The sequence below is a fragment of the Phyllostomus discolor genome, chromosome 7 (genome assembly GCF_004126475.2).
Source record: "Phyllostomus discolor isolate MPI-MPIP mPhyDis1 chromosome 7, mPhyDis1.pri.v3, whole genome shotgun sequence".
Classification (NCBI taxonomy): domain Eukaryota; kingdom Metazoa; phylum Chordata; class Mammalia; order Chiroptera; family Phyllostomidae; genus Phyllostomus; species Phyllostomus discolor.
In genome coordinates, this window is record NC_040909.2 from 57,879,780 (window position 1) to 57,907,364 (window position 27,585).

The 27,585-nt window shown below is 40.9% G+C and overlaps 1 protein-coding gene and 1 long non-coding RNA gene across 7 annotated transcripts in view; one reads left to right on the top strand and one right to left on the bottom strand.

The window, feature by feature from the left end:
- The window catches only part of ADAMTS9 (ADAM metallopeptidase with thrombospondin type 1 motif 9), a 167,637-nt gene extending 157,009 nt beyond the window's left edge, over positions 1–10,628 (bottom strand). For all 5 annotated transcript variants that reach the window (XM_028518086.2, XM_036030993.1, XM_036030994.1 and 2 more), the window contains exons 1-3: positions 9,608–10,628; positions 8,687–9,090; positions 3,526–3,688 (exon numbers count right to left, since the gene is read on the bottom strand). In XM_028518086.2, the coding sequence (XP_028373887.1) occupies positions 3,526–3,688; positions 8,687–9,090; positions 9,608–9,722 (682 nt within the window). In that variant the 5' untranslated portion in view covers positions 9,723–10,628. The remainder of the gene's footprint in view (positions 1–3,525; positions 3,689–8,686; positions 9,091–9,607) is intronic.
- The window catches only part of LOC118501658, a 32,588-nt gene continuing 11,547 nt past the window's right edge, over positions 6,545–27,585 (top strand). Inside the window, exons 1-2 of one of the 2 annotated variants that reach the window (XR_004904291.1) lie at positions 6,545–7,519; positions 20,308–20,772. This is a non-coding gene — a long non-coding RNA (uncharacterized LOC118501658). The remainder of the gene's footprint in view (positions 7,520–20,307; positions 20,773–27,585) is intronic. The other variant, XR_004904292.1, reaches the window with a different exon arrangement.

Here is a 27,585-nt window from a genome sequence, read left to right on the forward strand (position 1 = left end):
TTCCAGGTTTTACGGTTTTATCCTCATGGCACAGAGGAGTTACTCCATAAATACTTTACGGCTAAATGAGTAAATGCACACAGGAATGAGTAAATTAAGTTGTAGATGTCTTTCTAAACCCATGAAGTTTTTTCACTTTATAAGATTTTTTCTATACATGTCATTTTAACATGTTATCTCAGAATCTTGCTTTGAAAATTAGATATATGTGAAGAATCAGAAATGAGCATGACTTATGTCCCATCTGTAGGCAGGAGGTAAGAGCCATACTGCCCTGTCCTGGGTAGACTCCCTGATCCAGCAACTAAAGGTTTACACACAGCTCAGCAGGGACCCCCAGGGTCTGTTCCAAGGATTGAGCTATCTTAAGTTCTAATGGATTGATATTGAATATATAGATTATCACTCCTGGAAATATATAACTTAACATCCTAGGACTAAAGTTTGTTCATTTATAGCATGGTTTGTTCATTCAGTTAGCATGGTGGCCTAGAGCTGACTGCTAAGGTTTCCTCCAGCTCAAATAGTCTATTACCCTGTGAGAAGAGATGACACAGAAAACAATAATGGAGAAAGCCAAGTCCAGGGCAAAGCAAACAACAAGCTATGGACAGTGGTTAGTATCCTAAAACCAACTTCAGCAGGGACTCTTCTTTAGCTGAACTTCTGAATCACTTGGAGCACTTACTAAAACCAATGATTCTCCCTCCATCTCTCTAGTCTGGTAGAGAGGTTTTGTTTGTTTAAAGAACATGGACATCAGGTGGGGATTGACTGTGGTGGGGATGCGGGGACAGGCAGGGCAGGAGAAAGCAGTGGAGGGAAACTGGGACAACTGTAATAGAACAACAATAAAAAAAATGTGCATTTGTATGAGGCTCAGAGGGTACTTCTAAAATTTACCCTGGGTTACCAGTCACTCATTGCTCTTGGGGTGCAGGGTGGGAAGACCTAAAGCTGAATGGATAAATGGATTGATATTTACAGAGAGGATGCTTTCCTCTCTGGACTGAGTGTTTTCTCCACACCCCCTTCACCCTCACCTATTTCACTCCCTGTGCAAAGGCTACCTGGTTTCAGAGGTTTCCATGACCTGCTGCTTCATCCCTCTAATGGCTACTGGTGAACTGTGTCATGTTTCAAAGTTCTTTCCAGGTATTGTGAGCCTCCTGCATCTGAGCTGAGAGAAGGGATGCAGGAGCAGCCAGAGGAGATAAACCAGAGTAGCAGACTCCAGCAACAACCTTTGCCAGAGCCAATCAAAGCCATTGAATGGAGGAAGGGCATACAACACTAGTCACTAACAAGCCAAAATCAGAAGGAAAAGGAAAAATTGGTAGTGGTGATTTGGAATGTGGCACTTAAAGGCCCCAATACCAATAATGACCAGAGCCCAAATAAGCTTTTTGAAAAAGCAGGGTATCTTCTGCTGTCCTTAATCTTCACCTTTTCAGATTCTCTTTCCTTTGTGTTTTTAACAAGTTTTGAGAATGACTTGTCTTCTAGCCCCAAAAAGTCAACCAAATGTCCATTAACTCGAGTAATTAATTTTTTAAAACCTTGAGGATATTTTGAATATTATTCTCTCTTTCTTCTCTCTCTCTTTCACACACACATGTACACACATGCACACATACCACACCTGCACAGAGAAAACAAATCATGGAACAAGGCAGGCAAACATGGGTGTTCGTTATGGTCTAGCTGTGAGATTGTAAGTTGTTCATATCTGAAAGCCTCAGCTCCTTTACCAGGTCCGATGGAGGTTAAGAATGCTACCCACCCTACAGGCTTTGGTAAGGATTAAGTGAAGTTGTGTGGGTAGAGTGCTTTGCCCCAAACCAGTAGAAAATAGTAATAAATGGTAGTTTTTAAAAAATGTTAGTTTTCCATCACTTCAGGACAGAAGAATGTCACAAAGTACCACTGGTCAACAAACTGATCAATGAAAATATTATTTAAGTATCTTTGGAACATATATCAGTAAGCCAGAAAGGAAGGAATCATATATTTCCTTTCTATCACATGTTATATATGTGTATATGTGTGTGTATATATATACACACACACATATATATATATTTATACACATGCATAAAATATGCACTTGATAATTCAGATTTGGAAAGTCAAGAAGCAAATGTTAACATTCTTATCAGCAAGGTCAAAAAAGTATGATAAATATTTTCCCATTGAACTTGCTAGCAGCTGGCAGTCTTGGCACCATGCAAGCTGCTGTGACTATTGTTTCTAAGTACCCTCCTCATTCATCCTCCCTTTCCACCCCTTGGCTCTTTAAACAGTCTAACAGACAGAGTATATCAGTTAGAGTCCACCCAGCCCTGGTAGTAAGAACAGGGCATTGGGTGGGATAAAGCCAAAAGTCCCACAGTGCTATGTCCTACGATGCTACTTCCTATGACTTGACTACTCCAGGTTATAGACAACCAATGTTCTTTTATTCAATGATTCACTTTAGAAATAATAAATCCAGGAGGGATTAGGACACTCCACTGTCATAGTGGAAGAATGTGACACAGAGATGAGATGAAACAAGTGATTGTTTGGGAAGCATTTTAGGAAACTAGCTATTGGTCTTAAATTTTTATCTTATTTAGAGAGGCCAGAAAGACCCTGAGAAGTTATTTAATCCAGAAAAGCAAGTTTTAAAAATAGAAAATGGGGATAAAGATAAATTTGTAGAAATGGAAAGTCTAAGAATTAAATACACACACACACACACACACACACACACACGCACACACAGACAATAAATTGAGGGTTGATTTCTAATCATAAGCTATCATCACAGAGAAAGTAACCAGGCTTAAAGGACAGTGAAGGGTTTTTTTTCAAAACTACAGACTGGGTAACACGGATAAGCATAAGCTTTAGTGGGTGCCCAGAATAACAGACACATCCTTGGCAATGGCCAAATATTGTCAGCATAAAGCCTCAACAAATCTGGCTAGGATGGAAGGAAATCTAGCTGTAGGCATAGACACATCTGATAGAAACCTGACTGTGCAACCCAGACTTCCACCCTGTATTTCCTGAAGCCACAGAACATGAGCTAACCTGAGGCGGACAGGAAAAATTCCAAGAAACACAGAAGTTTTATAAGTTCCATTTGTAAGACTGTTTTGTAACTTTACATGGTAAAAACATAAGTAAATAGAAAAGAAACATAAACAATCGTTAACTGAATATATGGCTATAATAGCCTAGAACATTATTAAAGCTTAATCATAAAAATTAGCAACTTCAACAAAAGAGACAACTCTGCCCATAGTGGGCTGGGAGTCACTGCTATCTGAGTTTGAATCCTGGTCTTGACACTTATTAGCTGTGCAACCACAAGAGAGTGTTGCTAACACTCTCTTTAGCTTTCACATCAGTACAATGGAGATATACCTACCTCACTTGAATATCAAATAAAAGACAATGTAAATGGTAGTGCTTTGTAGCATGACAATTAATCCATCTCACAGAGGTGGGATCTCTGCTGAAGCAAGAAGCAAATACCTGAGGTGGCACATGCATGCCCTCCTATCGAGGATTCCATTTGTGGGGTGCTGCTCCTATAGATCACATGGGGTTTGTTTTGTTCCTCTTCATTTTCTTGTTCATCAGCAGACAGTAGTGGTTCAATAAAATAATCCCCATCATGGGACCGGAATGTGCCCAGCTGCAAAAGAGGAGAGGAGAGGTTGATTTAATAAACAATGAAACATTTCAAAGTGGAGATGGTGCCATTTTACCCAATCCCTTTGTCATGAGGGCTGCTTAAACCTAAAATGCTGTGACACATTTGGAGAAGCAGTTTATTTTTATTCTCTGCCACACTGGTACCTTATCCTTGATTTAATTCTACACTATTGCACCTGCTATCCAAATCTATCTCTGAGACACACTTCCTTGGTGCTGAAATTCTAATCACATATTCCCTTCTATAAACTTTTTGAAAGAGAGTGTTTCTTTGTGTGAAGACAGCCTGGAAACTTAAAGACAGGTTTGAGCTCCAAGGGAAAACTTGATCCTTGGAAGCCATATCATGAATTCAGGTTCAGGAAGTACATGTTGACCACAAGGCACTCATGGTGGTGCCACCTGTGACTCTAGCACATGAGTCTCTCACCAGCCCTTCCCTTTGCGATAAGGAGTGATTCAGCAAAAGCCTTTGGAGTTGGGCTTCCCTAGTTTCTAGTCCCAGCACTGCCACTCACCCACCCACTTTGGGCAACTTCCTTAAATGCTTCCTTGTTCATCAATTAGGGATAAAAATACTCACTACAATGGGTTATCCTGCAGATTAAGTGAGATAATGCACTTAAAGTGTTTAGCAAAGTGACAACTTGTAAGGGCTTAGAACACATTAGTGGCTTTTGGTGTTGTGGTGTTTAGCTTCTGATCACTAGGATACAATTTGTGTTTGCCAATCATTCTAAGTACCTTGAAAGAGGTAATCCTTTCTCCTTTCCTTCCCACATACCAGCAAGTTTTGCAAATGATGCATGAGGTCTCAAGGTTGAACCACCCAAACCAAACATTACAAGAGCACAGAAGTTCCCCATGTCATGCAATGTTTAAAGGGAGAAACCAAGCCCTTCTCTTATCCTTCATTGTTCATTTTCCTGCACTGAAAAAAGATGAAGAAGAAGGGGGGGGGGGGGAAGAAGAGCAAAGCAGAGGCCTTTAACCTTCCCCTGGATACAAGGGGAATGACTGTCCTTAAAGGTCATTAGCATCATCTGGAAATTTGTTTGAAATTCAAATAATCACGCTCCACCCCAAATCTGACCTACTGAATCAAAAATCTCAGAATAGCGCCCAGGAGTGAGAATTTTAATGAGGACTCCATGGTATTCTTATGATAAAGTTTATGAAGCACTAAGTTAAGACACTGGTTCCCAAACCCAGCTAAGTGGCAAAATTCCCTGGGACGTTTTCTAAAAATTCAGATTTGGGGCATTGTCTTTCATCTGCAAATTTGTAACTTTCAGGGGTAAGGTCTAGAATCTTATTTTAAAGAAGGTTCCCCACATGATATATGGGCCGCTGACTCAATGAGGCGACAACTCTGGTGTGGTGAGACTAAGCAACAGAGCAGCAGAATAGAGAAATGATTTAACAAATTTAACATCATCCAGGCAGCTCTCTCTGTTTCAATACACAACTCTGGTATACTCTGAACACAGTACAGGATACATACTACCATATGTAAAACCTACTAGAGACAGGCTATAAATACTGGGAAAGAAGCTGGGAGTCCATCTGGTATGGATCTGGCACCTCTGCTAAAAAAAAGAAACTGAGGCCCAGAGGGAGGAAGTGACTTATCCAAAGTTCCTTTTTGGTGGTACAGAAGCATCTGAATAGTGCAAGTGCTGAATCTAGAACTCAGGTATCCTGACTTTACTCTGGTGCCTGAACAAAACAAAACAAAACACCAAACAAACAAACAAACAAACCCCTGAAATTCTCATTAGGAATATAGATTCACGCTCTGTATGGTTAAGAGCATGGGTCAGAGAGGCTGAGTGGCAGCCCCAGTTCTGCTGCTTAGGAGCTGTGAGGCTTTGAGCAAGTGTCTAACTCTCAGAGCCTCAGTGTCCCAATCTGTAAAATGAGTTATTTGAGGATTGGGTTGTTGTAAGGATTTTGTATGAGATAATACAGATGTAAAGTACTCATTATAGGGCAAAGCACATAAGAGTTCAATACATGGTATCCATATGGTGCCAAATTAATTTTCTTGCTGATCCACAAATAGCGGCTTGATCAAAGAATAATCCTTTCTTGGTCATGGCAAACATTTATTCAAGCATAGAGACTATGTACCTACAATATATAAAGCTCCAATACAGGAAAGAAATGAATTGATGTTGATCCTGCTGCCAAGGTGAAAGGGACAGAACACACAATACCAAGAACCATAATACAAAGGCAAGCATACTAAGAACCATAGGAGAAATACAGATAAGTGTCTATGAAGTTGGAGAGGGAGACATAACAGCAGTCTACAAGACCAGGAAGAGATTTTCTGGAAAAGAAGATATGTAAGTTTCACTTCAAAAGAAAGACATAATTAGAGCATGCGCTGCTGGGTGAGATGAGCAAAGAAATCCAAAGGCCCAAAGGCAATGAGGTAGGATTAGGATGGGAGTTAATTCAGAAAAAGAAGCAAAAGCAGACTGCCTGAAATACAGGACTTGTGGAGGAAGCTTGAGAGATCCCCCTGGACATCTGGATGTGAGAGGGGTGAGAAGGTATATTGTAAAAGGTTTGATGTACCAGATGGAGTTTATAGCTGTTCACTGGGCAGTGAGGAGCTATGCAGAGTCAGTGAACAGGGTAGTGATGTGATTTTGCACCCCGTCATCATTAATCTGTTACTGGCAGAAATAAGAGAAAAAAGACTGGAAGAAAACCAGATGGAAATATTTTTTAGACATAGTCTTAATGAGACAGCAGGAGAGAAGTAAGGAAGGCTAAAACTGGGTTAGGGTAGCTCGGAAAACGTGAGACACCTCTGAGATGGAGTTCAGGGAAACATACTTTACGGGTGAGGTGTGTGTGTATGGTGGGGGAGGGGATACAGCACGGCTTACTCTGGAGAGTGAAAGATTTTCTAGCACATTTCCTGGGAGAGAACAACACGAGCTTAACAATTCTACTGATACAAAAAATGGTAAGGGGAAGTCTGGGGGGGGGGGGGATAAATTCCAGAAGGAAGACAAAGGGGCAAGGGTTTGGGGCTAGATTAATTACTGAAGCGTGCATATATTTAAGTGTATGTTAAACAGCCCACCCCCAAAGAGGCAGATTGCAAATTAAATACGATATAAATAGGGTTGCAGACACTAGCCACCGTTTCTGAAGCCTGGGCCTCATTCCCTCAGAGTTACCACTCGCCATTCCACGTGCGAATTACTGCCTAAAATTGCCAATAGAAATTGAGTTCCTGCGCAGTAAAATATTCATTCAACTGCCGGGGCCACTCAGCGGGGTGTGGAGGCGGGGCGGGGGAGGAGTAAAGGCTGTTTACAAACTTGACTTACAGACGCAGCTCTAACCGTTAGGTTCTGAAATTGAGTGTTACAGACTCGGGATCTACAGTCACTGTGATGCTTTTGGTACTGGCGCCTGACTTACGTCCAGCCCGGCTGGCCGTTACCTTTTGAAGAACAGGAGGATTCCTGGGTTCCCGTCCTACCTAGGTCTTGAGGCAGCGATGACTCACCGCAACACCCCTCACCGCCTTCTCCGAACTGCTGTATCCGTCCACCCCCAAACAATCGCGACTACGTGCTACGGCGCCAGGCTCTCTGCTGGGGTTAAACGGGCTCATCCCAATGCCCGCGTCCGGGCAAGCTAAACCTTCCCGCTTCCAGTCTTTTGGCTTTCCTAGCTCCCCACCCGACCACTCCTTGGAGTGATGGGGATGGATGCGACATCCAGTCGGGGATCTCTGGCCCCAGGAACAGCAGCGCGCGGAGGGGCCAGCCGAGCACCCTGGGTAAGTATCCATGCTCCCACTTTAAAAGGTGGCAGTGGGTAGTGTGGGTGCTTTGGGAGAGACTAACGCATCACCTAGGCGCCGTGCGCTGGGAGAGCGTAAGCGGGAAAGTTTCTGCGTCACACGCGCGTCGCAGCAACGCACGTCGCTTGAGAAAGTCAACGCTACAATCACTGGGACCAGAATCTTACTGCGGGTTCTCGGATGTCACGGGGGAGGGGGGGAGGGCAGATGCCGTGTAGGAACTCCTGGAGGGCAAGTCGGGGCGGCGGTAAGAAGGGGATCAGGGTACCAGCTTGGATCCGCTGCTTAGTCTGTGTTTGTAGCGTTGGGAGGTGGCCGCCCCGCCCTCTCGCCCTCCCTCTCAAGAGAAAAGTGTCCCGCAGGCTCTCTCTTCCGATTCTCAGGAAACCCCAATGGGTGATAAAAGCCCCAAAATACCGTTGGGTCAGCCTCTCCAGACTCTCTCCCACCACATCTACTTCTCCGAGTCACACAGCCAGCAGGGTGCAGAATCAGACTGCGCCACACCCAAGTTTCCACCCGAATTCCCTGGCCGGAGAAGGCTCCGCCCTCTTCCCCGCCCCTGGTGCGCTGGGCCCACCCTTCCCTTCCCGGGACTGGTACTGTTCCCTGTCAATCCTGTTCCGTCTCAGTGTTCCTGGCTCGTGAAAAAAGGCCAGAAGAGTACTCGAAGACTCTAGATTACGCACAGCCCTCCACGACACACAGAAGGAACTCCCCAGACCCAAGCGTCTGGGGATCCAGAATGTGGGGATCCTCAGCCCACATTCCCAATTCAAGACGCACAATGAGGACTCGTGTCCTCCCTGCACTCAGCAGCTGCTGGGCCGCCGAGTTTGCTTCAAACTCTCCAAGTTTGTATACCAATTCCAAGCCGCCACCCGGTGTTATGCAAAGCACAGCTCAGCCCGTTTAGGACCCTAGAAAGCTCCCCAAATCCAGAACCCCCTCGAGCGCTCCTGAGCCTCCAGTGTAAGCGCAAGCTTTGGGATAGCCATCCAAAGCGCTGGACGCAAACCAGCTTCCAGCTCCTACTTAACGCCAGAGGAGACTCGCCGCAGTGTGAGAGTCTTAGGCTAAAAAGCAATTAAGTCTTCAAAAGCGGGGGAGGGGAGGGGAGGGGCGCGCGCCCAGCCCACTCACCATTCCTGAGCAGAGGCTGATGACCGCCGTGTGCTCGGACTTGGTATTGACATGGCCTTTGTAGAAACAATGTTTGAGTTCTGCTTCTTCCTCGGAATAAAACTTGGTCTGGTTCTCCTCGGGCGTCCCGAGGAGGGTGACAGTGAACAGTGGAGCGATAAATCCGGCATGGGCTGTGAGGTTAAATAGAAACTGCTGGCCGAAGGCAGAGAGGCGGTAATGCGCCTGGGAGGAGGTAGAGGAGGAGGAAGAGGAGGAGGCGAAGGCAGGCCAGGGGTCAGAGGCAGAGTTAATGCTCCGTCGCCTTCTTTTGAAGTGCACGTTCGTGGGAAAGGGTTCTCCGAGAGCGTTCACTCGGATGGGAGACGCAATTTCGTATTCGTTCAGCGTCTCTAATAATTTCACTGCAAAGAGAAACAGAGACATATAAGCCAGTAATTCAGTTTTCCACAAGTTTTAAAATAAAAGTGAGGGCTTTGTCCTATTTTCCAGAGGGGTCTTCATTCCATTTTAATCAATCCCTTTATCTTTAGTGGATAAATATTTGGTAGGAGCCAGAAAATGAACAAGTCAAAATATACATGGTAATTTCAGGTTCTGGCAAATACCCTGAATAAAATAAAACACGCCGGCCGCTAGACGTTGCCTCCAATTACTAAGTTACGCTAGTTTGGGGTACGGGGCTTGGGAAAGGGAACAATCAGGCTAAAAGCAAAGGGTGTGGGGGATAAGTTACTTTCACAGTGTCACTCTCTAGAAATTGGCTGGGAATGACCTAAAGAAGGAAGAGGCTGCAAAGCGGAAAATAATTCTTTCTAGGAAAAGGAAAGAGGCTTCCGCTACGGGGTGCCCGCTCCCGGGAGTGGAGGCTAGAAGGTGGCGACAGAGGTACAGGGGTCCCGGGGTCCGGAGCCTCGTTACCTTGCCTCGGGTGTAGCCTGTCCTTGCGCACGGCCGCCGCGGCGTCTGGGCTAGCCATCTCGACGAGGTCCCGCACCAGGAGCGTTAGCAGTGTGGCCCAGGATACAAACTGCATGGTGCTCCTCACCCCTCCCCCGCTGCTCCCACCCCCCCTCCTCCCTCCTGCCCTCTTTGGCTGCGGCTGCGACGCGAGGCAGCGGCCCCGTAGAGCGCGCGGAGACTGGTGCTCGCTGCCAAGTTTTAACTTTAGGAATCGCCGAGGTCTCGCCGGGAGGGTCCCGTCTGCGCTCGGCTGAGCAACGCCGCCGCCTGCCGAGAGCTGAGCTGCTCAGGCCGCAGGAGGAGCCGGAGGAGTAGCAGTAGAAGGAGGACTGGGGCTCGGCTGCTCGGCCGCATAATGTCCGGGGAACGTGTAGGAGAAAGCGCGGATCCTGCGCTCCAAGGCGCGGCGGGCGCCCTGTGCTGGCGGGGATAGCGGAGCTGCTTCTTGAATGGGGGGCGGAGGCGGGGGGGGGGGGGGGCCCGCGGGTCCTCAGCCGCTCAAATACCCCGGGTGCCCGCCTCTAGGAGAAGAGGGGAGGAGAAAGCGAAGTGAGTGCGGACCGCCTCCTTCCAGACCGCGTCCCCCTGCGTGTCCGGTCCGAGCGGGACTCCCGGCCAGCCTCCAGCTTCAAGAAGCGGGGGCCCGAAGCACCGGGAGCGCCGGGGGCAGCGGGTCGCGGTCCTCGCCACCTCCTGGAGAAGAGCTTTTCTGAGACTCCCTGTCCTGAAGAGGGAGAGCACAGTACGGTCTCTCTTTCCCGGGGCTCACAGTCTAGCTTTCGGGGTCTCTCAGTCTCTCGTCTCCTCTGTGCTGGAGGAATCTCACAGTTCTCCTCCTCGCTCCGTCTGTTGGCTTCTCTGAGTCGGCCTCCCTCAACCCCACCTCCGTGGTATCTACTCCTTCTCCCACTGCTCCCCTTTAATGTCCCATATTTCTCTTTCCCTTTCTCTCTATTTCTCTCTGTTCCCATCTTTTTGCAAGTCTTTTTCCTCTTCTCTAACCACCCCCCGCCCGCCCCCCCCCCCCCCCCCCCCCCCCCCCCCCCCCCCCCGGTCTAATCCCTTCTTTTGGTTTCTTACAAGTGAAAGTGACCAAGTGCAGGAGCGCTTGCCTTTCCACATTGTCTCACTAAGGACGAGATTTGTCATCTAATTTCCCCAAGTCCGAAGTTTTACGCGTGGCGTTCCTAATCTTGTAGTTTAAGGTGTGTTTCACGTCGTTGATCTCCTTAAAGTTTCGCAAAGCTTTCAAACTGTGCTTTGTCCCCTAGACTCTGTCCTCATTCTGAGAGGGCTCACAGTTTTCTGTAGGTCTCGACCCAAAAAAGGGTAAGAACCACTTTTGCCACCGAGAGGGGGCGGGGACTTTGGCGCCTCTGACCTCCCAGGGGTTTAGAGATACTGGGAGGAGAGGGGGAGGCGAGTGCGAAAGGAGAGTCTTGGCCCCAGAGGGGAAGCACCAGTTCTAAGAGGGATTTCTCAGTCACTTCCGCTTGCTTTCTGCCAGAGATGTTTGGGGCTGCAAAAAGCTGACTCTTCAGCGTACATTTACCTCTGCCCTTGGATGCAAATTTCAAGTCAGAAATTAATTCAGGGAGGCAGGATGCCAGTATCTGAGTGTGCGCGCGTGTGTAAATTGTTTAATCCAGGATGGTTCAAAAGTGCTTTTCCTTTTACCAGTCCTCAGGAAGATAGGTTATGCTAATTTCAACAGAAAAGAAATTTCCATCTTTATAAAAGATATAACTAATGTATATTTTCCCAAGTTTTCCAGAGCCAGAGCTTACTGTTGATTACAGCTGACACTCATTGTTGAAAATGCTTAAGTTTGCCAATACCAGGAACCAAATAGCAGTATGCTAGAGGTGTCCACTATTCTGTAAATATTAATGAATATATTTCTCCTGGAAGAAGGAAAAATAACTTGGTAAGACCCAAATATGTTAAAGAAGTTGCTAATCCAGATGGACTGCTATCGACATTGTTCACCTGTATTCCTGGAATTTATAGTGGATATGTACAATGGTGTATGAAGATGGTAAAATGGTAACATCTGCATAGTACACCGTAAGAGAATCTTTAAGGGATGACAGTTAAGTCTTTTTCTTAAACTTTCAAAATAATTCACCAAAATACATTTCATGTAATACATGATCTTTCTTGTCATTATGTAATAAAATTCCTCACAGTCACAGCATGTGGGAGTTGCTCAAAGTTTAGCAAGGAACAGAAAAATATCAAGAAATCAAACCATCAGTTGATTCTTATGGAAAGTATTCTAGAACTAGCACTATAAAATTACTAAGATATTTAGCAATTTTAGAGACACATAGGTGAATGAAACAGAATAGAGAGCCCAGAAATAAACCCATGCATACATGGCCAATTTATTTATGACAAAAGAGCCAAGAATATATAATGGGGAAGGGACAGTCTCTTTAAAAATTGGTGTTGGAAAAACTGAACAGCTACACGCATGCAAAAGAGTGAAACTGAATCACTTCCTTACATCATATACAAAAATTGGCTCAAAATGGTTTAATGAGTTGAACACAAGACCTAAAATAAAACTCTTAGAAGAAAAATAGGTGGCGATTTCCTTGACAGTGTTCTTGGTGATGATACTTTGAATTTGACACCAAAAGCAAAGGCAACAAAAGCAAAAATAAACAAGTGGAGCCCTGGCTGGCATAGCTCAGTGGATTGAGCGCGGGCTGGGAACCAAAGTGTCCCAGGTTCGATTCCCAGCCAGGGTACATTCCTGGGTTGCAGGCCGTGGCCCCCAGCAGCCGCACATTGATGTTTCTCTCTCTCTCTCTCTCTATCTCCCTCCCTTCCCTCTCTAAAAATGAATGAATAAAATATTAAAAAAATAAATAAATAAACAAGTGGGACTACATCAAACCAGCAATCTTTTATACAGCAAAAGAAACAAACCAGCAACAAAATGAAAAGACAACCTATGGAATGGGAGAAAATATTTGCCCATCACATATATCATATAAGGGGTTAATACCCAAAATATATAAAGAACTTATATAACTCAATAGTAAAAAAACGATCTGATTTAAAAAATGAAAAATTCTGAATAAATGTTTCCCCCCCCAAAGACATAGAGATAGCCAACTCCAGGGAAATGCAAATCAAAACCACAATGAGATACCACCTCACACCTGTTAGAATAGCTTTTATCAAAAAAGGTGAGAAATAAGTGTTAGCAAGGATATGTTAACTGTGAAGTTTTGCAAAAAATTAAAGGTAGAACTATCATACAATCAAGTAATTCCACTTCTAGGTATTTACCCAAAGGAAATGGAAACACTAACTTGAAAAGATATCTGCACCCCTGTGTTCATTGCAGCATTATTTAAAATAGCAAAGACATGGATTAATCTAAGTGTTCTTCCGTGCATTAGTGGATAACGAAATGTGGAATATGAATATATAATTAAATATTATTCCACCATCCAAAACAAGGAAATTTGCCATCTGTGACAACATGGATGGACTCTTGAGGGCATTATGCCAATTGACATAAGTCATAAACAAGTAGATACCATGTGATCTTACTTATATGGAAGCTAAAAAATAAAAATATGAACTCATAGATACAGAGAATGATAGGTGGTTGCCTGAGGTGTGTGTGGGAAGTGAGGGGACTGGGTGAAGATGGTCAAAGGGCACAAAGTTCCAGTTATAAGGTAAGTCCTGGGGATGTAAAGTACAGCATGGTCACTATGTCCAACCTTTTGGTGTCTCTGGGCTACACCAGAAGAAGAGTTTTCTTGGGTGACACATTAAATACACAAGCACTAATGAAAACTGAGGAGCAAAAAAAAAAAAAAAAAGATCTCTGCATAATTTTTGTGATATCCACCACCACAGATAAACAAAAAAGTTCTGCATGAGGCCTGCCATGGGTTGGACACCCCTGCTATAGCTGATAATACTGTAGTGTAGTTTTGAAAGTTACTAAGAGAGTAGATCTTAGAAGTTCTCATCATAAGAAATAAAAATTTATAACTGTTATTTTTAAAATTTTGTTTATTTTGATCTTTAGGTTATACATATAAGTGATGTCATATGATTTTTTATCTTTATTGTATTTTTGTTACCTTTTAGTACTGTTATGCCCCACACCCCTCAGCACTCACCACATTGTTGTCCATGTCCATGAATCCTTTTTCTTTTTTGCTCAATTTCTGCACCCCCCAAACCCTCCCTCCCCTGCACTAGCTGCCATCCTGCTCTCCATCTATGAGTCTGTCCAATTTTTCTTGTTATTTCAGTTTGTTCATTAGATCCCACATATGAGTGAAATCAGTGAATGTTAGACTTACTGTGGTGACCATTTCACAATATATACAAATATCCAATCATTGTATTATATCACTGAAACTAATATAATGTTACATGTCAATTACACTTCAACTAAAAAATAAAGTTTATAGAGGATTAAAAATACCACTTTTCAATATTTCTCATTAAATAATTTTTCTATATTTTAATTTAAACCACTCCTGATAAAGAGAAGCTAATTATTATATATAGGGACAGAAGCTTCCTTTGTTTATTCTCCCTTTAGCTTACTTTCTATGATTTGATTTTAAAGGATGAACTTTTGTTTATTGTTGTTTAAAATTGCTCCTGATACAACCTAATCATTCCACAAGAGCTGCTAAGAAGGAAAATACAAAGCAGCTCTTGGTGACCTCCAGAGATGACCACAAGGCTGGGATTCTGAAGTTCTCATTCTCTGTCAGCCTATTAATCCTTTCTTAAGTGTATTATCCTGCCTCTATACACAAATCTCAAAGAGTCTTAGAAAGATGTTTGAAATCATAAGAAATGAATATAATAATTGAGATAACTGTCTAAATAATTCAAGGTTAAGGTATTGTGTTGGAATAATACAGATTATAATAATCAACTTTTATCTAATACTTTCCATATTCCAAACTATGTGCTAACATAAGCATTACATTTAATTCTTGCAGCAGCTCTGTGAGCAGGTGATATTAGTGATTCATTTTACAGATAAGGATATCATTGTCTAGAGATGTGAAATAATTTGACAAGTGTCCCCCAACAAGTAAGTGAGGGACATAATTTAACTTCTGTTTCAGCAACTTAGGTCAAGTTCTTAATTATTACCACATATAATGAATAAATGAGCAGAAGTGTTGCAGGTTTGGTTTGGGAGAGGGTAGCTAAAATTACCTAGAGAATTGCTCCAATTGTCTTCTATGTATAATTTTTTTTGGCTCTCTAACTCCTTTTTCTAATGCATAGTATTTCATGATAACATCTTAGCTGTTTCACTGATATTTCATATTTTCTCCTTGGCACCTGGAATAGGTTGGCACATAGTAGGTGCTCAGGAAATATTTGTTGAATAAATATAACCTTTTTACGTTCGTTCAACTGTGATAAAATGACTTCTTTATTATACAAACACATGCAGCCTGGAGGTTGGTCTTGGAAATAGGAATATAGAATTACCTGAGTTCAGGGGGAAAATGGTTTCTATTATACATTAGCCTATCACAAAAGTTTGCCCTGAAAGAAACAGAGTTTTCTGAGGTCACCTGGAATTAACAGAGGGATGGTTTGTAGTTCATTTTCTTCTCCCAGGTTTTAATGGAATTGAATAATACTGAAGGTTAAGTAGAAGACTTTTTTGGCTGATTTTTCATGAAAATTGGATCCCAGGGGAATGATGATTGACATTAGTCACTAGGGAGAGATAATCTGGTCAATGGATATATGAGAGATGACATCACAAGTGACTTGTTTGCAGAACACCACTGAAAACAGCAGGAAGATTTGAAGCAAAGTCATTTACTTTCACAGAAAGGGAAAACACACACCCACGGCAAAGGGCAGACCCTGGGCCAGCATTAAAGTGAATAGTTTCCTGATTGGTCAGCAGTGGGTGGTTTTTAGGGTAGATAAGCTCATGGGTCCCACAGGATTCTGGTAAGTGAAACACCAACAAGGGAATTGGCTGTGGCAGAACTCTGTGACCTTGAGCAGCGTCATTTCTGATCTGGTTTCATGTTTGCAGACTAGATGTGGGAAGAAACTGTTATCTTTTCTTGCCATGTGGGTGAATGACCCTAGTATATTTTTAAAACTAAATTTATTGGGGTGACATTGGTTAATAGCATATATATTTGAGGTATAAAATTCTACAATATGTTATCTGTGTATTCCATTGTGTGCTCACCACCCAAAGTCCAGTCTCCTTCTGTCACCACATATTTGACCCCCTTTACTCTCTTCATCCTCCCCAACCTTTTCCCCTTTGAGAGCCACCATATTGCTGCCTGTATCTGTGAGTTTGTTTTGTTTGTTCATTTGTTACTCTTTGTTTTATATCCCACATATGAATGGAATCATGTCTTATACTTTTCCATCTGACTTATTTTACTTAGCATGATACTCTCAAGATCCATGCTGTTGCAAATGGCAATATTTTATCCTTTTATGGCTGAGTAGTATTCCATTGTATATATGTACTTATCTTTAACCAGTCATCAAAGACACTTAGATTGTTTCCATGTCTTGATTATTGTGAATAATGCTGCAGTGAACACAGCAGTACATATATCTTTAAGAATAAATGTTTTTCAAGTTTTTCAGGTGGATACCCAGAAGAGGGATTGCTGAGTCACATGGTAGTTCTATTCTTAATTTTTTTAGAAACCTCCATATTGTTTCTGTAGAGGCTGCACCAATTTACATTCCCACTAGCAGTGTACAAGGGTTCCCTTTTCTCTACATTCTCTCTAACACTTATTCCATGTTTTATTGATAATAGCCATTCCAAGAGGTATGTGGTGGTATCTTGTGGTTTTGATTTGTATTTTTCTTGTAGCTAGTGAAGTTGAGCATCTTTTCATATACCTTTTGGCCATCTGTATCTCTTCTTAGGAAATCATCTGTTCAGGTCCTTTTTATTTATTTTTATTTTATTTATTTTTAAATATTTTATTTCTTTTTTTTTTAGAGAGGGAAGGGAGGGAGGGAGAAAGAGAGAGAGAAACATCAATGTGCAGTTGCTGGGGGTCATGGCCTGCAACCCAGGCATGTACCCTGACTGGGAATCGAACCTGCGACACTTTGGTTCACAGCCTATGCTCAATCCACTGAGCTACGCCAGCCAGGTTCAGGTCCTTTTTAAATTGGTTTGTTTGGAGGTTTTTGTTATTGTTTTTGAGATGTATGAATTCTTTACATATTTTGGATATTAGCCCCCTGTAGACTGCTGTCATCATACATAAACAATTAAAGTGCATTAAAGACTTGAATATCAGACCTGAAACAATAAAATTCATAGAAGAAAACTTACATAGGCACTAAACTTATGGACCTTGGTCTCAGAGGGGTTTTTTGTGAGCTTGACCCCAAACACAAGGAAAGTAAAACAAAAATAAATGAATGAGACTACATCAAACTAAAAAACTACTGCACAGCAAAGGAAACCATCAACAAAACAAAAAGGCAGCCAACCAAATGGGGGAAAGTATTTGCAAATAGTACCTCCTGGTGTATTTTTTAAAGCCTTCCAAATACTGACTTCAAGCAAAGCATGATATACAGAAAGTTTTAATGTTAGTGTACTGTGAGTGTACTGAAAATTATACTGAAGTTATACTGATAGTGATAGTAATGTAAGATTCTTTAATTGAATTCCTACTTTGTGCTATTTAATCCTCCTAGAAGTCCTGCCATCTGGGTTTTATTCTCCACATTTTATATTTGATGAAAATAAGATTCAGCAAAGTTAAAGGACTTGCCCAGAATACAGAACTAGAATGTGGTGAGCTGGGATTTGAACCAGGGTAGTTTACTGCCAAAGCTGGTAGACATCAGTCCATTAATCAAAGTAGTTTAGACATTCATCCAGTTGTTCTTGAGCATTCAGCCTTTATAGATAACCTGATGAATATAATTTGTAAGACTTTTATTTTTTTCTTCTAACACTAAATCTAAAGTTTTAAATAACTGCTATTGAGCCTATTTTTAAGTTCCAGTTTTAAAGTGGTTCTGTAGCTCATGATGAGCTATGGCAGTTCCACGATGTTTGTTTCCCAGGTGCTCCTTGCTTTCTTGTCATTCCATAAGACCACACTTTTCCTATTTCCCAGGCTTTGGAGCTCCAAATGTATCCAACTACTATTCCCTTGAGACCCTTTTAAAAATTATTATTATTATTATTTTTAATCATTACCCAAGGATATGTTTTTATTGATTTTGAGAGAGAGAAAAAAAAATCAGTTGCTTTCCATACATGCCTTGACTTAGGAGGGATTGAACTTGCAACCTTTTGGTGTCTGGGATGATGCTCCAACCAAATGAGCCCCCCCAGCCAGGGCTCTCTTGAGACTCTTTAGTCCTCATCCAATTTCACTCCCTCTAGTATCCTGTGGAAGGAGATCTTCAGATCTAGGGTTCAACATCACAACTACGTACGAATGATTCAAGAGTGCTGGACCTCTAGCTCAGATCCAAACCACTCTTAAACTGAAGCCAAATTAGAAAGAAATCCAATATGTGTGAATATATTTTCACTGTTTTCTAAAAGTGGACATTCAACATAGGTAGGTGTTACAGATAAAGCTAGTGTGGAATCTGATAATTCAGAGTATTTTGAGATGCATCAGGATACTGTATGCCCATTGAGCCATGAACTTCTGTCCTGGTTTATTTCACACTTTCTGTTGTTGTTGCTTAGTTCCTATGTTAGACTTTAAAATACATGGGGCATACACACAGGGGCACACACCCATGCACTTGAAACCACAGGAATGACTGAGGTAATCTGTTTCTCATGGTATCATTACTCACGGAACCCAAGTCCTACTTTAATCAGAACCTTATCAAGATTCCTCTTTTTTAGAGTAGAAATTTCCAGCACTAGGCTTTCCTCAGGACTGTGAGCATGTTAAATTAAAGATCAATACTGTAGGCAGGTTCTATATCCTTTCTGTATCCTGAAAACAGGGTAACCATAGTTACCTGCCTCACAGGGATGCTGTGAGAGTGAATTGACCGATTGACCAGTGAAAGCCCTGGCTTAGTGGCTGGCACAGAGCAAGTGGCCTCTGCATGTTCACATCAGTGGTCTCACTCTGACTCACCTGCCAGTGAGAAAGAGTGGATCTTGACTCAGGGGGACAGAGAAGGGAGCCTGCAACCTCATGCTCCTTTCCCAGCTCCCTCCATGCACCTCCACCACCCACCTATGAGCCTTTGTCCCACTGGGAAAGAGAACAAGCCATGTATGGGCTTGTATTTCCTTGTGTATTTTGTCACACTCAACTTTGCTGTTAGCCCCTCATCTTTTAAAAAATGCTTTTCATTTTTTAAAATAACTTTACTCACCCTCACACTCTACATAAAGTAGCAATTCATGTAAGTCTAATTTAGTAGTTTTTCAACCATTAAACTTTTTTTCTGGAAGAATTTTAAAATATAGCTAAACCATTAAAAAAACCCTGTTTTCTATGATAAATAATTTTTACATGTGTAAAAACTAATTTCCTCTGCCAGGTAATGCTTAATCAGTAGTTTGTCCTGATGCTACTTATTATAATCATGGTAAACCTTAATGATTGCATCCTGATAATACTGTATTTAGTAATAATATAGGAATGTCATTAGCCCCACTTTTCAGAAAAGGAAATGAAGGCACAGAAAGGATAAGCTATGTGCCCAAGGTTGCACAGCTAGTGAATAGCTGAGTGGGTATTCAAGGACAGGCTTTCTGATTTCAAGGCCTATACTCTTAAACCATGACATTATATGGACTGTCATATGTATTTATGCTTTATTAAGCTTAATATGGGATAAGTTGTGATGTTTGGGGATGCAGTCATAAAGAGTGGAAATTCAGACGTAAGTAGAAATTCAGTTATCAGGTCAAATGGAGGGGGGAGGCCAATCGGAGGTCTGGTTTAGGGTTTCAGTCACATATGGTTGGATTCAAGACATCAAGTCAAGTGGGGCTGAAGACAATGCTTTTTTCAGGACCCCAAACCACTCATTCACTTATTAAAAGGAATAAGACAGGGAATAAGACAGGCCCTTGGGAACACTGGCCTTCAATGGCCTTATTGCTATAACCATTCTTTTAAACTGTCTTGGCCCTTAGGTCAGCCCAGTGTCTTTGTGTTGTTTAGTCTGTGTTGTGGTCCTTGCTATAAAAATAGCATACGGCCAAGAGCTCTGCCTTGGAGTTGTAAAAAGGTGCAGGATTTCAATTCTCCATGATGAGCTTATTTGGGAGCCAGCTACAATGAAGTTTTTCAAAGAACTATTCAAAATATCTCAGTTACTGTAACTACCAAAGACAATGGAGAGGATCTGGGGACAGAGAGGAATACCTTCATTTTCCAAATTAATGTGCAAAAATGTAGATGTGTCACATGTACCAGCTTGACATGGAAATGAGATTATGTGACATCAAATCAATTCCAGTTATAAATGGTTTATTTACCATGCACTGCCTTTGTATTAATTGGCACCAATAACATAAAATTGGATGCTTCCTGAAATGTAAGCCTATTAATTAGTGCCTTGTTAAGTTCCTATCAGATGTTGGCAAAATAAAATAATTGGTTTTGCTTTTTTTTTCTTTCACTTACAAACAGGTCTGACCATACATATCAGTGATATTCATGGCAAGCATTACTGGAATAAACTCCAGCTACTGCTGGGCTCTGTGCAAAAGGTGTAGTTACAAAAAGCAAGTGTTTGGAGTTATCACTTTCTTTCAGGTACTCTCATCATAGTGATGGTGGCATCTGAATTCTGGTTACAGTAAGTAATGCAGTTTCATCCATGTCAGCTTTTTTTAAAATCAACAACTCTGACAGCTGATTATTCAGTTCATTAGTTCTTAACACAAATCTGGACCTCACAGAACTATGTGCTCTAAGATATATTTTCCAACAAAACAGAGGTCTCACTGGAGAAATGGCTCCCTGAGCAGTGACTTTGGTCCTTGTGTCCAGGAGTGGCAGAGGTCCTAAAAAATAAAAACATACAACTCAAGACTCTCTCCTCTCCACTTCACTGATCAGGTGAAAACAAAAGGAAACAGAACATTAGAAACAGTAAGTGCAATGACATTTTAGGCAATTATTAAAGAGTAAGGAAGAACTGTCTTTCTTTTCTTCTTTTTCTTCTTTGTTTTAGCACATAACCATGTCCAAGATGTATTATCAGCAAGCAAGTTGCACTGTTATTTGTCTAATTGGATCCTGAAGTAGTAAAAAAGTAAAATAAAGTAGCCACAGAATCTCAGTCTAGAAAAAACTATGCATAGAAAAAATCTAGAAAGATGGGCATAAATTCAACTATGATCAGATGACTATGATCTCTGGAACTGGGAATTATGGAGATACTTTATACTTTCTGTGATATCCATTTTCATATTGTTTGATTCTTTTTACAACAGAATAAGTAACTTCCTAATGAGGAAATTTGTTTTTAAGAGACTATATGTATATTTACTATCTGTAGGAAATCTTTTCTCATAAATTATGTATAACTTAAGCTTTTTCTATAGCATTCAATATATGTTTCATAATTTGAAAATAATCTTATATATCTTCCAATGTGTAAGACAGCTCCATAGCAAAGAATTATTTGGCCAAAATGTCAATAGTACCAAGAAATTTCACAAACCACTTTTGACACATTTGGTCAGTCACAGCACTTTCTCCATATACTGCAGATTTTTTTTTTTTTGCATTTCAGTTGCATTTTTGCTTTTGTTGAGATAAAAAGCATAATACACTGAAAATATTGCATATTTTCTTTCATCTTCAGTATTAAACTGGCTGCAGAAAAATTCACCAATTTTGAGTTTTTTTAAATGCATGCTGATATGACAGCTGTTGCAATGCAATCTAAAAATATTGTTTTGATTGAAGTTAAAGACTACTAAGCACTACTAGAACCATTACATGGAAAAAATGTAACAGACTTTTTGGCCAACCCAATAGTTTAAATTAGATGAACAGAGAAGGCCTCTTTGAGAAATGAAAGGCAAACTGAAACTTAGAGAATAGAGGCAGATCCTTAAGGAATGGGAAGAAAAATATTCTTGGTGAAGAGAACAGCAGGGCAGAGTCTGAGATAGGAAAGAAGTGGTAGTGTTTCACAACCCAGAGAAGCACTGTGGCTAGAGTTCTGTGAATGAGGAGATGATTTAGAATGGGGCTGAGAATGAGCCAGGAGCAGGTGGGTATACATTGTTTCAGGTGAGGAGTTTTCATTTTATTCTGAGTGCAAAGAAAGCCATAGAAATATTTTAAGTAAGGAGATTCCAATATACACTTTTTGTTTTGAAAAGATCCCTCTGGCTGCTCTGTGCAGGATGCAGTCAAAGAGCTATTGTGTCCTTCAAATGAGGGTCAAGGTGGCTTGAAGTAGGGTGGTGGTAGTGGAGGTGGCAGGATTTGGACACATACAAAGTGTATTTTAACAAGAATTAGCAAGACATGGTGAAGGATGTTGTGTGTATGTGGAGGGGGCATCAAGAATGAGTTCCAAAATTATGCAAAAATTGCTGTTTTTTATATATGCAAATAACCAGATAGAGAAAAAAAATAATAAAAACCCTAAGTACAATAGCAACAAAATCACATAATAATAATAAAGTTGAAGCTATGCCTTATACTTTACTTCAAATACGTACTTGATCCATACAAATTGGGTCAAGAGTTAAATGTAAAATAAACCAAGACAGATCTAGAAGGACACAAGAGTGAGTACACGGACAAAACCAAAGGTGGGTAGGATCAAGGGTGTGAGAGGTGAGGGGAGAAATGGAGACAACTGTACTTGAACAACAATAAAAAAAGAGTAAGTAATTATATCTGTTGTATAAGGAAAGTCTAATTACGACTCAAAATCCATAAGCCATACAAGAGAAAAAGTTGAAATATTCAACTTTATTAAAAAGCAAATAAAAACAAGTTCTGCAGGACGAGAAACATCCTAATCAAAATCAAAGGTCAAATGACAAACTGAGAAAAAATATTTTCAGTTCATAACACAAAGTCTGAAAGAAAAATCTGCAAAAGGTGTCAGTTGACAAACTGCTCACAATAAATAAAATAGGAATGGTGCAAACTTGTGTCAAGATACTTGCTTTTGCTCATAATAAGGAATATTCTAATTGAAACTATACAAATACCAGGCCCTGGCCACTGCGGCTCAGTTGATTGGAGCGTTGTCCCATGTACCCAAGGGTTGCAGGTTCAAGTCCCCATGAGGGCACATACCCAGGTTGTGGGTTTGATCCCGGGTCAGGGGGTGTACAAGAAGGCAACCAATTAATCTTTCTCTCTTACATTGATGCCTCTCTCTCTCTAAAAGCAATGAAAAAAATGTCCTTGGATGAAGATAAAAATATAAATGAATAAATGAATAAAACTATATATTCCAATATATATATGGTTCCAATATATACCAATACTAGGTTTTCAGCTATCAGGTAGGCAAAACCCTAATGAATATAGTTAATTACTAAGACTTTGAGGATGATATATATACTTATATAGTTGTTGTTGTTGAGTGTGTATATTAGAACAACCCCTAAAAAGGTAATTTCACATTTGTCAAAACTGCAAAATCATACACTGTTTGACCTAGCATCCTGCATTTTATACATCAGATATTTTTCCATATGTGGAAAATGAAATGCACAAGATTCTTCATTGAATGCAGTACCATTTACAATGGCAAAAAATCAGACTGAAGATATAAACTACAGAGGTATGATAAAATAAATTAAGATACATGCATACAGTGAAACACAATGCATCTGTAAAAGGAATGGTGCTTTAGTGTGTGCTCATGTATGTGTAAAAAATGAGGGAAGATAATATTACATATTTTTATTTGCTTATATCTTTTAAACAAACTCTGAACAGGTACATAAGAAACTAAACACAGTGGTTATCCAGGAAGAAAGATTGGGAACTGGGCAGTGGGGGATGAGTTAGTCAGCGACAGCAGCAATTACTCATCGTTCTCCAGAGAAACTGAACCAAGAGGATGTGTGTGTGTGTGTGTGTGTGTGATTTATTTATTTGTTTATTTTTAAATTTTTGTCAGTGACAGTGGACGTTCAATGTTGTATTATTTTCAGGTATACAGGATAGTGGTTAGACAATTCTATAACTTATGAAATGATACCCCTGACACCATACATATTACAGTGTTATTGACTATATTTCCTGTGCTATACTTTACATCCCCATGACTATTTTGTATGTGCCAATTTGTACTTTTTAATCCCTTCACCTTTTCACCCAACCTCCAGCCTGGCACCTATCAGTTTGTCTATGAGTTTGTTTCTCTTTTGTTTGTTAATTTATTTTGTTCTTTAGATTCTACATAGAAATGAAATCATGTGGTTTATGTCTTTCTCTGACTGATTTATTTTATTAAGCATAATACCCTCTAGGTCCATACTTGTTGTTTCAAATAGTAAGATTTCACTCTTATTTATGACTGACTAATATTCCATTGTATATATGTACCACATCTCCTTTATCCAACCATCTATAGATGGACAGTTAGGTTGGCTATTGTATATAATGTTGCAATGAACTCAAAGATGCATATCTCTTTTCAAATTGGTGTTTTGGATTTGTTCAAATAGATACCCAGAATTGGGATTTCTGGGTCATATGGTAGTTCTATTTTTAATTTTTTGAGGATCCTCCATACTGTTTTCCACAGTGGCTGCACCAATTTGCAATCCATTCAACAGTCAACAAGCATTCCCTTTTCTCCACATCCTCATCAACACTTGCTGTTTGCTAAAATTTGCAGAGTGAGTCAACAAGTTGGAGATTCAGAGAACTGATGGTTTAATTCTAGTTTAAGAGCTGGAAGAGATGATAGTTGAGTTTTGTCCAGAGGCAGGCAGAATACCATAAAGCTCTTTCAGTTCAAGTTGAAGACAGGAAAAAGACAATGTCCCAATCTGAAGGCCATCAGGCAGGAAGAATTATCTCTGACTCAGGAAAGGGTCAGTTTTTTGTTCTATTCTGGGCTTCAACTGACTGAATGAGGCCTTCCCACATTATGGAGGGCAATCTACTTTACTCAGTCTACCAATTTAAATGTTAATACATGCAAAACACCCTCAAACAAATACCCAAAATAATATTTGACCAACTATCTGAGCACCCTGTGTCCCAGACAAGTTGACACATAAAATTAACCATCACAGGCTGCTATAACAAAATCTCACAAACTGGGTGGCTGGAAGTCACAGTTCTGGAGGCTAGAAGTCCAAGATCAAGGTGTCTGCAGGACTGGTTTCTCTGGAGGTCTCTTTCCTTGGCTTACAGATGGCTGCCTTCTCACTGGGTCTTTATTTAACCTTTCTTCTGCATACCACACTCCTGGTCTCTCTTCCTCTTCTTATAAAGACCCCAGTCCTATTATACAATACAAGAGCCCCACAATTATCTCATTTAACCTTAATTACCACCTTAAAGGCCGTATATTCACATATTGTCACATCAGGGGGTTGGGTTAAAACATGAGTTTCATAAGGGCAGGAGGGAGACTTTCATTGTTTGCTTCTTTTTACAACTGCTGGTGTTTAAGATATATCTATTTTAAAACATTTTTAAAGTTCCACTTTTCTGCCTGTAGCAGCTTGGAGGACTTGGTGCCACTCACTGGAATGAAAAAGGTTGAGGGAAAAATAGTTGGGTAAGGTCATAGTGGGGTGGGGAGCAGTAGAGATGTGGGACAGGCACCCTAGTGGAGTATCAGTGAGGCAGTTGGTGTCTAAGAGAGGAGTGTAGGATGGAGATGAGAAAAAGGAAGTCTTCTACATGTTTACAATCAGGCAGATTAATGAGGTCACCCAGGTCAGTGGTTTTCAAACTTTATTTAGCATGCTTCAGAGTCATCTGGAGGGCTTGCTAAAACATGTATTACAGGGCCCTGTCCTCAAGTGTTTGATTCTGTAAGCAGCCCTAGGGCTGGGCCCAAGAATTTGCACATCTAAGAAATCCCAGGGGATATTGATACTCCTGGATGGGGATCTCACTTGAACCATTAGCCTAAGGCAATGCTGCTCTATTCTAGCCTTGCATTAGTATCACATGGAAAGCCATGAGAATAAATACCTGCGACTCTCCCCATTTCATACCAAGGAAGTCAGAACCTCTGGGAAGTGGGCCTGGGCACTGGTAAATTTAAAAGCTTCTCAATTGTTTCTAATATGCAGGTAGGGATAAGAGCTTCTGACCAAGGTAAAAAAAAAAAAAAAAAAAAAACACAAAACTACGAAGAAACAAGAAAAGGCAAGACCAAAGACCTGAGGACATCAGCCTCTTAAATGACTGGTAGGCAAAGAAGAACCAACCAAGAGATTGAGAAATGAAAAGATGAAAGGAAAACCAGGCCCTCCACTTGTGTCATGGAAGGCAGTTATTAGCTGGCAGGCTTCTGGTGACACAGATACTAATAAGTCCTACACAGCCTTCAAAGAGCTTCCTTGTTGTTAAGGACCAAGCTGCCCTTTTAAAGAAGCAGTGGCATAATTTATCCACTTCTTGATGTGTGTCCCAGAGAAATACTTGCTCATGTGAACAAGAAGCCATATTAAGGATGTTCATGGATTCATTGCTTGCAATAGTGAAAAGCTGGAGACTCCCTGTCCTCAGCCGAAAAATGTCTACTTTCTAGAAAATGGTACACGTATATGGTGAAACACTGTATAGCAGTTTAAAGGAGCAAACTAGGCAGACATCAATTGGCAAGACCTCAAAAAATACTGTTGAAGGAAAAAAAGTTGCAGTATGATGTGTATATCATTTATGTGAAAAACAACTCACACATACATGTTTTTTGTACAGAAAGATATAAAAGGTCATCTAGAAGGGCACTCCAAATTCATACCTGGAGAAAAGGAGAGGGGATAAGTTTGAGGGTGATGCACATGAATGGCTTTAGATTTACTTGTAATGTTCTTAAAGTTTTAAGGCCTTTGATCAATGCACAGTGTTGTACTAATTTAAATTTTGAAAAGTCATTTACAAATGTCAATGATTACTGTCAAATTTGAAGTTCACGTATGCATGCACTAGACCTTTTGACTTTGTGTGGGGTCTTGAAATAATTCTCTCTACATTCCCTCCTGACTTCAGGGTTAATTCAGAACTTCACTGACCGCATGAATTATATCTCTGACCCATTTCCTAAACTGGAAAAAGGGCAGAAACTATGACTTCAAAGAAAAAAAAAAACTGCTTGGCCATTACTCTCCTATGAATTATGCTGTAAAACAAGTATGTTTGAAATAGCATTTCAAAGATACTGACAACTTCCTTCCCCAGAGCCTTGCCTGGCTGGAATGCACCTCTGAAAAGGCAACATAGGGTTTACTTTGCTGACCCCTGCCTCTTACAGAGCAAGTAAATAATGCCGGGAAACTGTGTAGGCAAAGATATAGAAACCCACTGAAACACTCTTTACTCTGACCATACCTGTCACTTTCTAGACTAGTGGATACTTTTGGAACTACCTGTAGTCATAAACCTCAGTTGTCTCCCTGCTTTCCAGGGAGAATATGCAACTCCCTGTTCTAATGACTTTCAAATCCTCAAATGTTTATTTTCAGAGTAGGAAGACAGTCTCCGTACAAACATTCTAGGAGAGTGAGAACCTTGTCTGATTCATTGCCATTGTGCGTTCAGTGTCCAGCATAATACCTGGCTTATAGCAGATGCTCAGTACAAACATTGTGGAATGAAACACAAAATTAAGATAAAGATAAAATAATGGATGTATTCTACATAATGTTGAGTAAAAGAAACTAGAAAAGTACATCCTACATTTTTCCATTTATATAATGTTAAAAATAGACAAAATTAATTGATGGTGGT